The 13,693-nt window shown below is 44.4% G+C and overlaps 1 protein-coding gene across 1 annotated transcript in view; it reads right to left on the reverse strand.

The window, feature by feature from the left end:
• The window catches only part of ITFG1 (integrin alpha FG-GAP repeat containing 1), a 1,092,549-nt gene that overhangs the window by 676,999 nt on the left and 401,857 nt on the right, over positions 1-13,693 (reverse strand). The window contains exon 8 of the mRNA XM_078670869.1: positions 6,988-7,072. Coding sequence (XP_078526995.1) covers positions 6,988-7,072 — 85 coding nt within the window. The remainder of the gene's footprint in view (positions 1-6,987; positions 7,073-13,693) is intronic.

Below are 13,693 nucleotides of genomic sequence, written 5' to 3' on the forward strand. Positions count from 1 at the left end.
TGGTTCCTTGTGCGTTGGATGCCTACGGCTTTGGATAGACGAGGTCAGGGTTGAGAGGAACTTGCCTCGGTGGACTATTCTTTTGCGGTATGGTCGGATGATCCGTGTGTGACTGTATGGCTATGTTCGACTCTCCTTCATGTTCCTGGAGCTTATCCTTGTAATTACTATCTTCCCGTGGGCTCTGAGTATGTTCGGGCGGGGGGGTGGGAGGTGATGGTTTTGATTATGAGGCTCCTCTCCCGCCGTTATTTCCCTCTTTCCCCTTCTTCTTTTTGTCTTTGTGTTCTTTCTTTACTTTAACTCTTCTATATTTCGGGTTTCTGATTAGGGCGACAGGCACGCTGCTGGGGGGTAGGCCATAGCCTTCTGCAGGGGTGCAGGGTGGGATGTGCGGGGTGGGGGGGGGGTCTGTCATTTGGTTTTCTCTCCCTTTTTTTCCTTTTTTGGTTCTATGGCTCTTATGTATCCCCTTTTTTCGGAGCGCGGTGTCGGCATGTGGGCCCCCTGGGGTGTTTTTTGCTAGCATGGGCCTTCCGGTCTTCCTGCCGTCACGGTTTGCTATGCATTCATTACTCCTGTTACCACTGGTTCCATGTGCCGGTCTATTTTTGAGTGCTTCGTTAGCCATGGGGCGCATGCTGTGATGCTGCGTTCTTTCTTCCCCCCCTTTTTTTCCCGATGTCCTTTCCCTTTTTCCTCCTCCCCTTTTTTCTTCCCTCCCCTGGGTTGTTGTAGCCGAGGGCTCTTTGTTTTGCAAGCCTATTTTTCGTTCTGTGTATCATTGTGTGTTCTCGTAGTGGTGGGTGGGCATTGGGCAGCGGTTGCAATTGCTTATTAATGTGGGACTCATGTTCTGCCTTTGCTAAAATGTAACTGTTCTTTTTGAATTTTCCTGTGTTCTGTACTACTGCTTGCTCGCGGCCCGCCACGGCCCTCTGGACCTTAATGATTGCCATTATTCTGCTATACCCCTTTTTCTATTATAAAATCAACCTTCTCTCATCCTGCTCGTGGTGGTTGCTCTGTGGCTTTTCGCCTTTGATTCCTGTTTGGATTACTGTGGTATCCTGTTGGAGCTTCTGTCCTGACCAAGGTGCTTCTATAATTGTGGTGGCCGGCCCGATGGGTTGTAGGCCCGTATTTGTGAGCAATTTCTGCAAAATAAAGGTTTTCAACAAAAAAAAAAAAACAATTGTGGAATACACTTAAAAGACAGGTAGTAATCTGAAAGACTACCTGAAGAAGCAGCAGCTATTCTAGCACTTAAATCAGTCCTCCAATAACACGTTTTTACAGTTTCTCGGGCACTTACAGGTATTGTGGTGGGATGCGACCAGTATTCACATAGGCCTAACTTAATCAGCCAAGCATTTATATAAGATAGCCAAGGGATTGTGTGTGACACATGGTTAGCCAGTCTCTCCCTAAGAAATCTTTATAGGGTGCCAATTCCTCTGGTGTCCATAATCTAATCCAATATAAGATTGGTTTCAAGTTAGCTATGTCCGAGATTAGTTGTTGATTCAAGTCAAACCTGAATAAAATAGGCGTAGGGGTACACTAGTGGGGAGTCTCAATAGTGATTTAATAAAATAATTATAACTTCTCTAAAGCACGTCAGGCTTGCAAAAGCCCCACAATTCCGCCCCATACAGAGCTGATCCACATGCTTGTGCCTTATAAATCTCAGTAGTTTAAATAAAAATTGGTTCTGTTGGGTCGGACCAATTACTTTTGTAAAAACTCATTAAATGAGAACACAAACTGTCTGATACAAGTCCAACAATTTGAGAAATAAATGCTCAAAAGCTTTAAGTCATGTAATCAATTAATTGTATTAAGAAATTCCAAACATTTGGTATCCGAATTGCAATCATTCTTAGATAACATTCAATGCTTGCGGTGACTGTCAAATATGAGGTGATTTTCAATAAAAAATGCTCAGTGAATGAAGAAATATACAGTGCAGTTTATGTACAGGTATATACAAATATCTTCGTTGGCCAGATAATTTTTAAACCAAGGATTCCTAGAGTTCCTATCCGGATCCTGGTGTTTCTGGGCCTATGATGTTCGTCGACGTTTCGACCCTTGTGCGCCCCAGTTGGTGGTCGCGACGGGTCTTTATCAAGACAGAAGGGGGACAGTTTGGGTCTCAGACTGGGCAATCTCAGCCTGAGCCTGATGGTGGCGTAACTTGGTTTAAAAATTGTTATCTGGCCAACGAAGATATTTGTATATACCTGTACATAAACTGCACTGTATATTTCTTAATTCACTGAGCATTTTTTATTGAAAGTCACCTCATATTTGACAGTCACCGCAAGCATTGAATGTTATCTTAGCTTTTGAGCATTTATTTCTCAAATTGTTGGACTTGTATCAGAGAGTTTGTGTTCTCATTTAATGAGTGTTTACAAAAGTAATTGGTCCGACCCAACAGAACCAATTTTTATTAAAACTACAAATGCCCAGGTTCTGAGGGACACAGGGTTACCCCTTTTTCTTAAACTTATAAAACTCAGTGGCAAGTGAAATAGGGTATGAAGAAACCGGATTGGCAAACCTAATAATGGCCCCAGATCTGTGCCTTGAAGTCAAGACGCTTTTCTCAATCTTTGGGATCAGTGAGTCTCATCCCTAGGTACTCAAATTCAGAGACTATTTCCAATATGTAGCCTTCTAGAACTACTTTTCTCCTAGTTTTGTTCTGGGGATTGAACACCATGTATTTGGTTTTGCTACTATTTCTTTAAAAAACGTGATCTCTGTAGAAAAGACTAAACTTTTCCGAAAGGGTACATAAGCCCCTCAAAGTTTTTGAGAGAAGGGTGTCATCTGAAAATAATAAGCCTGGAACCTTTAAACCATCGTTTTGCGGGAGTCGTTCTCACAGTCAATCAGGTAGATTGGTAATGCAGCCATTGATAAATAACAAAAAAAGTTATATGTTCTGAGATGCAACCCTGGCGGATACCTCTTCTAATAGGGATGTCCTCTGTGGTTTCCCCACCATGACCCAAACTAGTTCTGACAAAGTTTTCTGGTTATAATTGTTGGATCAAGGACAATAAGCCAGCAGGAACCCCCATTTTGCCCAGAACCTCCTAGAGCTTTGCCCTTGGGACAAGATCGAAGACAGCACGCAGATCCATAATGCGACAAAAAGGGATCCTGATGTACGTCTATGGATTTCCATTTTATAGTCAGGAACCGTAGCACCTGGTCAATTGTACTTATCTTAGCTTTGAACCGAGCCTGGAGATGTGAAAGCACATTATTAGTCGATATCCGCTCCGAAAGGTTTGTGTGGAGTTGCATGCTATTGATCTTCTGAATGTTATCAATACGGCTTATAAGCTGGCAGTTGGGGGGTCTAGCTCCGGTCTTGAAAATCAACATAATTTCAGTCCCTGTCAAACAATCGGAAATTAGGGCTCCTGCAGCTATGTATTGGAAAAGTTGTATATATGTGGTCCCCATATCAGAGGTTCAGAGGGTTACAGGTCGAAAGGGATCTTGTGAAGGCCAGGTGCTTTCCTTTCTTTTTGAGCCTGGATTGCATTATGGGTTTCTTCTAGTGTGAATACCATTGGCTCTTCTTTTTCAACCTTGAGGGCAAATGGGGACATAAGGATATCCTTGACCTGACCATGTGTTAAATCTTCAAAAAGATCTGTGAAATGCTCAACCCACTCCCCAGTGGAAATGTGGCATTCTGGCCGAGCATGAGCCCTGTGCCCATCATGCGTAATCAAATGCAAGAACCACCTGCCGTTTTTTCCCTTTCCTGCTTCAAGCAGGTCCTCCCATAGCTTGACTTCCCACTGGGACTTGCTAGATTTGATTACCTTGGCATCTTTTTGTCTGTAAGTGATATTTGGCCTCACCTTGCTTTTTATAGCTTTAACAAGATCGGTTTTAGCTTCTCTGTAATGCTGGTTGAGCATATAATGCATTTTAGGGAGGATATCATGGTTTTTCATATTTTTTCATATAAAAGCGATTTTAATCTTACGTACAATTCTTCATGGCGAACCATGGTCTGGGAGGATGTACAATCCTGGTCCTCGAATGAGTTAGGGCTACGCTTACAGATCCATCAATTTCTTATAAGACATTCGCAGCATTGGATACAGCCACCCATCTCACATTACATCTGTTGTTAGTCAAAACTGTTAAATTAGGTACATGTGTTTCTGGGCATGTCATAGCCTTAATTTGGGACCCCTATAGTTTGAGTAGATAGAAGTTGCTTTCCTGGCGCTTAATGACCTCCATATCGGCCATTTCATGCCAAATTCTAACATTGATAAATATATAATCAATGTTGCTTTTATAATCACCCCTCTCAGAGGTCAATTTGGCTCCATGGTCCAAAAAGGAGCAGCCATTGCACACCCTTAGGCCATGGGACACAGCTATGTCTACTATTTGTAAAGCCGCCATACTCATCCTAATATTTCTTCACGGATACATAGTGATGGAATTCCCAAACACTTGTCCTCGACTCTACTCAACTCTAACATTGCAAGATAGGCCCCAAACAGTTGTTTAATTCTCCCAGGATGTCCACATGGTGCCTGGCACGATGCATTTCTAATAGTGTGTTCAGGGTATTTGGAGTTCAGGAAGCCTTGTTGTGAGGGGAAGACCACTATAGATGTTTACCAGGAGATAGAGGGTGCCTAGTTCCGAAGGACAAGTAGATCAAGTCAATCAGTATCAATTTCTTTGACTATACAGTTGAGTGCCATTTTGATCCATATAGGTAGCCCTCCAGATGACCTACCAGCTTTAGATGTTAAAGCCTCAATGTTGATCAATGAATAGCCCTGCCTGTAAACTCTGTTGGCCACACAGGTTTCCTGAAAAAGACAAATATGAAATTTATCAATAAATCTTCCTCAGTCCTCATCAGCTAATTTAGTCCTGATCATCGCTAGGCTCCAATTTACTAGCTTTAAGTTGGCTGTCAAATGTTGTGGATTTTACTTTATACTCAACTTGGCATCCAACGTACTCAAGACACTTTACGGGGCCAAATTATTTTCCCCAAGGTCTTTCGTGTTACAGAAATTCCCTTCCATAGTGGGGTAGATAATCACCTCACTTCCATGATTGAGCCGTTGTATGTGAAGACTTTCTCAACCATTGGGGGAAAGGGAAGATTATACAGTCAATCTACCGCAGTAACATTGCCATCCTTTGGGTGAATTACAGCCCTTGGACCTTTGCTGCTCCCACCTGGCATGTGCCCAAAAGCCTGCTTGCCATAATCTGAGAGTCTCAACTTAAACAAATGTTGGACCCCTCAGTAGAGTAGGTGCATTGATCTAACAAAATCAAACCCACTACCAGTTCAGGAGCTATAGCTTCTACTAGATTGAATCCTATTGGCTCCTGTGTGAAGGATGGCATTTCACATGCACAATATCAGAATAAACAATTGAATGGCAATGTCTGACATTTCTAATCCAATGCTAGCTGTTGACTGTTTCATTGAGTTGGAATCTGCTTCTGGTGGGGTTCATGCTCTACTCCTCCTCTTTCAAGGTCCACTGTTGATGTGAATCAATCTTCCCTTACACCACCTATTTTAGTGCCTTCCAAATCTTATTTGAATGCACCTTGATGAGACTCAATTTAGATGTTGTACTTCATTTGGGTGTGATGTACCCACCTTGTACTCCTCCTTGGACTTCTTGCACCTAAATTCATGATAAAGCGTGGCAGGCACTGAGGTGGTGGTGGTGGTGGTACCTTGTTAGACCATACATGAACCTAAGAAAGTACATCTACAGGAATGGAGCATTGAAAGAAGGGCAGAATCTAAAGGATTTCCTCTCCATACTATCTCTGTCTTCAGTCATTGCGATATTACTAGTTGATGCACTCGCAAAAGTGAGGCATGCTGAAATAGTCTTCAGCACAAGAAGTTGCCTGTATCCATTAGTTCAAAGTAGCTGAATTACAGTCTCCAGAGTGGCTTTCAGGCCACCAGTGAAAACAATGGTCTGACATGTCACAGCCTCCATTTCAAACCGAGGCCTGGGCCCAAAGAGCTTTGTCACATATAGACTCAAGCTCATTCACACGATTTAGGTGCAAATACGTGTGAAATGTGTCTGGGGTAGTTTGTGTTCCGGTTCTGAGGGGTCACTAGCTATCAGTCCTTGATGATGTCCCTTTTTGGTCATGTATAAAAGTAATTAGCTCATCATACGCTCCATTCTGTAATGGTACAGACAAGCTTAAAACATGGAATGGAATGCAGCCAGAGTAATCATCAGTGGTCTAGACTGATTCAAGAACTTCCAGCAATTACTTTTAATTCAGTTACATCTTGCTATTTATACAAAGCCACTTTATGATCTTTTTGTTGGAGTAGAATCCTATTAAACACTTGGTCAAACAATTAATGTACAAACCTCCAAACCTTGGCGACAGTACTGTGCGAGTCGTATCAGGCTTGGCAGGACTGCACTATTCCCTAATAAATGGCAAAAGAAAAGACCACGAATATCAAAAGCAGTGGAGATTTTCTTAATGGACTCCATAAAACGCGACGCAATATGTTTGATTCGAATGAACGATGGCCTGGATACATTCATTTTATTCTGTTTATTGACTTACCATTAGTGGCTGTAGAGGTACTATGCAGACCTGTACACACTAAGAACATCCGGGCGAAAAATCATCAATAATCATGAGTGCTCTGCTCAATATGTCTTTAGGTGAATCATTCAAATAACATGACCTACGAATCCATCTTTTGTATGCACAATGTGACATTTTTAATACAAGCAAATGCAATGAAATATTTCCAAATACAATAGTTAACGAGGCACAATCTTCTTTTTCATCTACTTACACATATTTTGTTCATTTATAATTTCCCAGAGCTTATAAATTCCAGACACCTAAAATCAGCAAGAGAACACCAATGCAAAAGAAAATAAACATGCAGAAAAGTTAGCTTACCAAAGTCTGCAAATACTGACTGTCCAATTACCAGAGCCTTGGGAGGTTTCTCTGTGGTGTATGTGGCATGAGAAAAATTGCCATCCTGCATTAAAAAACGTTGCATCTTTATTAATCTGCACAACTAAGCGGTAAACAATAATTATTCAAGCAACAGGGAAAAGGCAAGACTGCTTTAATGCACGGAATCGAAGCCTGGTTATTTAAAATGCATGCTTTACGTTCGGTAACTCACTGTCAACAGGGACATCTTTCTGAAAACTACACGAGGATGTTAATGATATACCAAATGACGTGATTCCTTCCATTATATTACTGCTCCATAGACTCCACGACTGCTAAAAAACTGCTTTAGAAACATCCATGATTGCGTGAATTATTCAACGGTATTTAACCTTAAAGAAACGCCCTTCAGGCTCAGCCGTGATGTCACAAGAAACTGAACAGCTACTGTTCCCCAGCCAGTAAGGTGGCTTTAGAAGGATGAGCAGATAAGAAATTATGTTTTCTGGAAAGCAGTCTTCTCCAACCACATCAGCTTTACAGAATGTCTACACTTTGTATTATTACAGATCAGTGTCCTAAAAATTGAACTGGCCGAGGAGCGACAACTGAACAGATTCCTTAAGGCCGGCTCTCTCGAAACAAGATATATTGTTAAGTAGACATACATATGGATATATAGATTTACTATTAACCCATAACTGCAGAGGGTTTCGTAGGGGTGGTTGTAGAATGCTGCTAAGCTGGAGGAGTTTGCAGAGTTTTGTCAACTCCGCGCAGTTCCACAAAACTCTTTTCATGCTAGACTGCCTCCCAGCGAGATTTCTCAACACTGGTGCTCGTAGCAGGTCGCAACTGCTTGTGTTGAGAAATCTGCAGCTCGCGTAGAATACCTACGCGAGTGGCCGAAAGAAGCAGCACTCTCTGGCGTGACGCGCAGTGCCGGTAGCAGTGATTTTACAGTGCGGGACAAACTCCCGGCGCTAAAAATCAGTGCGAGCATCACACTCTTTCGCTCACGAAACTCTGCGCAGCAGAGTTTTTTGATACTTCACGGAGTTCTGCGGAACAGAACTCTGCGTACTCCGCCCAGGCCTACTTTTTCAACCCTGGGCTGAGCCCTTTGTATTTATTTTTTATATACTATTTGGTGGTAGTTCTCGCTTATGTCTGCATAACGTTTTTTCAAAGTTAGAATTTTTTTAAATGTGCAATTTTGGGTAACAAATAATGTGTGTGAATAAGTCATTTTATGATGAATAATACTCATTATCAATGAATGATGTCGCATTTAAAATCAATTAATAAAAATGATTACAAATATGAATGATAATGTAGTTTATTTATGCCACTTCTTCGTGAAGACACCATATTATTTGAAATAGAAGCAGTTTCTGGTGTTCTGTTCATCCTGCTCCTGCTCATTCCCGCTCCCAATCACTGTCCCCCTGCAAGGCCTTTCTCCCCACAATTTCTGCAGAGCACAGCACAGTGTGACGTAATTGCCTGAGCGTGGCCCGTGAATGAAGCTTTCCAGCGTGCTTCTGATGTAACTTTTCTTGAAGGATATTGCTGCAGGTAGTGCGGATACCGTAATGCTAGCACATTAATGTATTGGTCTTTGTTAGAGAATGTTTCATATTATGTTTTGCATCTCCGGGCTTCTGTCGCTGTGGAAGGCAATGGAAGATTTTGATTATTCGAAGAAGAGGAATAGTGCTATAGACTTTTTTTGCGACGATCCATTTTCTGGTTTGTCTAAAGTGTACTGTCGATAATCATGTATGCTGATTTTGCAGTGTTTCTCATTGTTTATGCATTAAAAATTGTATGAAACCCCATGTTTTTTATGTGGATCTGGTAACTTTTACTTTTCCTCACAGACATCTGTCCATTTGGGGTTTATTTTCCCATAAACCTCAGACCACATGGACAGGACTTTAAATCTCCTCATACCTCAGATCCTACAAACCCATCTTGATGAAGTCCTGCAGTAATAGAAATTGAAAGCAATCAATACCTCATACCCGCCCCTCCACCACCCCCCACTGCCCCGTTCCCTCCATGTTTGTTGGCCTTCCCTTTGCCGCTCTCCTGCTGAAAGACAAAAAACAACACATTAAATCCCCAAAGCCCGCTCCCCCACCAAGAACAAGGTCGCCCGTAAGGGAGGGGGCGGGGGGGGGTAGGAAGAGAGCTGGTCACATGCATCCGCGCTGACCGACCAGCGGCCATGCGTGACCCCAGGAGGCTGGCAGGGGAGAATCACGCTACTGGCGTGTGCTGAACAACTCAACCCGCTGTCCAGCAGAAAGGCACAGGCAGGAGCGTCAAAAGCCCCCACAACACCCCCCTGCCCCCCGCATTCCCAAGCACGGCAGAATTAAAGTCCAACCTGCAAAGATAGACACTAATGCTAAATATGAAGAGACGTTCGCCTAGGAAATTGTTCACAAGTAAAGACGGGTGTGTCCGTACTGTTCCTAATGAAGGTGCACGACACCAACAGGGGAGTCCGTACTAAGTCAAAGGCAAAAGAAAGAAATACTAGATCGCCGATCCCCGACTCCTGTAGAAAGTGCACAGACACGGGAGGGAAGTCCACGCTAGGACTATGCAGAAAGGGAGAAAAATAAATTCGCCGATCTCCAGACTCTGGAGTGAACCATCGCTCCAGGGTTGCGATATGGCAAAAGGATCCCAGCCCTTCCGCGCAGCTGACGGTGAGGCTGCGAGGGGAGGGGGGAGCCCGCGCGAGACAGCATGAGAGCGCTTGCGCTAAGGCGAGGCTGTCCTCCGTCCGATAGGACCCCCAGAGAGTCCAGCGAGGGCCCCAAAATAACGAGGACAAAAGACCAGCGGGGTGGGGAGAGACTCCTGGAGCACCACCCGCAAGCGCCGCTCCCTCGCTCCCGACCCGTGACCGAGGGAGGGAGCGGGGCCCGAAGCCAAGCCGCTCCCGCGACCCGCCGCGAGACGGAGAGGAGGCACGGGGCCGGGGCGTGCAGGGGCAACGGCACGGTGAGGAGCGGGCAGGGTGAGTGCACAGGGGGAGGAACCACGGACCCGAGCACGCAAGAGCAACTGGCCCAGCCGCCACCTCGCCTCCCTCAAAACTGCCACCCTCCCCCCCACTACAACTGCAGGGAAAGCAAATCAGCCCCGCACGATGGACCCCCCCCCCCCATGAGGGAGGGCGAGGATCACGCGAGCAGCGGCCAGGGACAAAGAGGGCGCTTGACCCTCGCCCCCTGGCCTACATAGCCCTACAACCCCTCCCCCCATGACCGGAAGTGACATCACAGGGGGACCACTGGTCCCCCCAACCACTAGACCGCTCAGGGTCTGTGCCATCCTATGGCACTAAGGGTGGCTGCCCTCGTAGGTGGCCACCTTTGGTGTCCCGGGGCAGCCAATCAGACCACATGGACAGGACTTTAAATCTCCTCATACCTTTGCTATGTTTCTCTTTAGATATGCGGTTAGCAGTCTTGAACCTGACAATTCTGACGTTGTACTTCAGTATCAGAGCCATCAGGGAAAGCATGGAATTATTTGTAATTCCTATCTCCATTTGTAATAAAACTCTATAAGTTCCTATTGATTTAGAACTTAGTTCTTAAGTGACACCAGACACAATATTTGATTTTACTTTTATAGTTTTGGAGTAAACTATTGTGGTTCGGCTTCCCACACACACAAGGTATCCATGCCAAATTTGCACCCTTTTTTGCTGACAACATGGGGTCTCTAAAGGTACCTAGGGATTGTCGATTCCCCAGGAGGGGTCTGAGAAAGTAGGCAAAATATAGCTACATTTTGGGGGTTATTTTAGGGGGTTTTTTGGGGGGGAAGAATGGGAAAAAGTGTCTGGTTTAACTCCTAAAAGCGGGATCAGCAATACGTTTGCTGTGCTAAAAATCACCATTTTCCCAGCTTTCAGGAACATGCAGAGCAGTATGGAAAAAAAAATGTAACCACAGTTTTGCTACTTTTATATCAAGTAGCAAATTTTTTCAAATGTTTGCACTTTCAACCTAGTTTGTGGTGCAAACAGATGTGAAATCCATGGGTGATGCCAGGAAGCTACACATTTCGGTAGACGAATTCTGAATTTAGCAATGGGTCATTTATGGAGATCCCTCAAAGATTTTCCCAAACAAGGTAACTTTTGAAATAAAAAGTATGCAAAATGGGTAGGAAAAAACAGCCTTTGAGACAATGCTTTTATCTGTGACTTCTTGTCATGATAGCCTACTCATAAAAATAATTGACTGGTACTTCCGCTAGACTCTAATGGTTCAGGGATATATAGAGTTTGTAGGTTCACCAAGAACATGAGGTACCCCGAGCCAACAACTGAGCTGCCCCTTACAAAGATGTTCTGGGCTTTTTTAACTTTATTTACATTTTTACAGCCGTACATAGCATAATAACAATTAGACAATAGGCATAGCTTAATTCAGATGTAATCATGACATGCAATATTTGAGATGGGATCAAATGAATGAAAGATTTTCCAATGCTGTCACAGATGAACAGGGTGGGCTTCTTAACCGGATCAACACAACCCCCCACGTCTGGAGATGCTCCCAATCCCCCTCTGAGATGGTCCACTTGCAATGACTGCCATTCCCCCTCTATAGCACTTCGAGTAGCCACCCCACCACTAGTACACCTGTTGCACACTTTACTATCCATAGGAGGCATTTAGATTTCTTTGCTATCAGCTGGTCAACGGTTCGTTCTCCCCTTCGCTAGATTCTTCGTCTGCCCTAGTGATTGTCAAATAAGCATGATATGGACCCCAAATATCTTTGGGGAGACTGCAAATCGGTAATAAGTCTCGATGGGTATCAGATTGTGTATTGTAGTACGTCATGTCCACGTGCCTGTACCTCAGTGTCCGAGGTGATAACCATTCCCATCTTTGTACTATTCTATGCTTCGCGAGCAGCAAGCTCAGCCTTAGAAGGGCAAACAATAGTACCTCCTGCACAGAGGGTGGCATACAACCATCCTTTACCATCTCTTCATATAGTGTTATCAGGTGGGGCACAAGTACTTCCTGGCACGCCTTATTAAAGGTCACCCTCAACCCATTGGTTCCTGGTTCCCTACTGCCAGGCATACCTTTTAAAGTGTCTCCTGTTCGTCCTTTTGCATTAAAATTGTGTCATCCTCACAATTGGGGGATAACAATGCTGTCAGCATGGCTCTCAGCCTCTCCCACTCCCCATTCACCCGTGCCATCACGTACTTCCCCAAATGATTTATTTTGCTCTGTGCAGTGTTGTGACATTCTTCTAACTTGGCTTGTATGTCTCTCAATAAACTCCGTTGTGCTGTCTCCCTAAATCTCCTTTCCAATTCTCCAATTTCTACCTCCAACTTAGCCATCCTACCACGTAGGTAAGGGAGTGCCCCAGCGTGTTTAGAAATAGTGCCACCGGATATAGCCCTTAAAGGTCTCCCAGACCGTCGCTGATATAGATACCAAGCCAACATTGATGCAGAAAAAATCACCTATCGCCTGAGAAAGTTCTTTGAACACTGTATCTAGAAGGGAGTACTGTCGGAACCGTCATGTAAATGCGTTTAAGTGTGGACTGTGCAATCCTAGCTCTATAAGAACTGGTGAATGATCAGAGTATGTGCGCGGCCAAGGTTTGCAGCCATGCACCCGCAGTATTAAGTTGTGTGATATTAACCAGAAGTCAAATGGCATATGAATATTATGCACTGTCAAGTAGTGTGTATATCCCTCCCCTATCGGGTACTTATGTCTCCAAAAGTCCAGCAACCCATGCTGAGCCGCAATCTCTTGGAGAGTCCAGGCTGGTGCTGAGGGACGCCGGCGTGGACTTTTAGAGCAATCTGGATCGGGATCCAACACACAATTGGAGTACCCACCCCAGCTCCGTTGGAGGTCCCCCTATTTCGTTAATGTGGCATTCAGTGTGTGACAGAAATGCGGGTCATCATAATTAGGGCTGTACCCCCCTACTAGACCTGTTGTCAGATCATCTTTGGTAAAGTGAGCTATGACATATCTTCCGCCCTGATCAGTGCACACCTCTGGCAACTTTACATCCGCGCCCTGTCTGACCCCAATTAGCACACCTCTAGCGTGTGTGGTAAAACACTAGCAGAGCAAGTACCCTGCTACTCCTGGGTGCAAGATGCTTTTCTTGCAGCATAGCGACATCAATCTTGCGTCTCTGCAAATACACCACAACCTTCGCACTTTCCTACTGTTGTTTAGGTCTCAGATATTACATCTAAGAAACCTGATCAATAAAGGGGTTGTGTGTCCTGTGTAGTGTGACCCGTGTCATCTGCCATTGCCCCACATCTCAATCAATCTCATTCGAGCAGCAAGTATAACATTAACAGTTAGCAGCCATTGCCAATTCAGATTAATCAGTCGAACTTAACAAAACCATTTCTCCACCCACACTGTGAGGTCCCACAACATACACAGTGAGAAATCTATCCCTGCTAGTCCTCCCATTACCAAGCCCACAAATATCAAAACATAACCAGGTGGCACACACATGTTGATAGATGTCGCTGGGTCGATAAAGCACAGGGGCTGTGCAACAGCAAAGTGCATGCTATAACATTTACATAACAATTGTGTTGCATGCACCACCTCACCTACCTGTACCGCCCCAACCTGCATGATTGCTCACAAATCCTG

Source organism: Lissotriton helveticus, chromosome 12 (genome assembly GCF_964261635.1).
Source record: "Lissotriton helveticus chromosome 12, aLisHel1.1, whole genome shotgun sequence".
Classification (NCBI taxonomy): domain Eukaryota; kingdom Metazoa; phylum Chordata; class Amphibia; order Caudata; family Salamandridae; genus Lissotriton; species Lissotriton helveticus.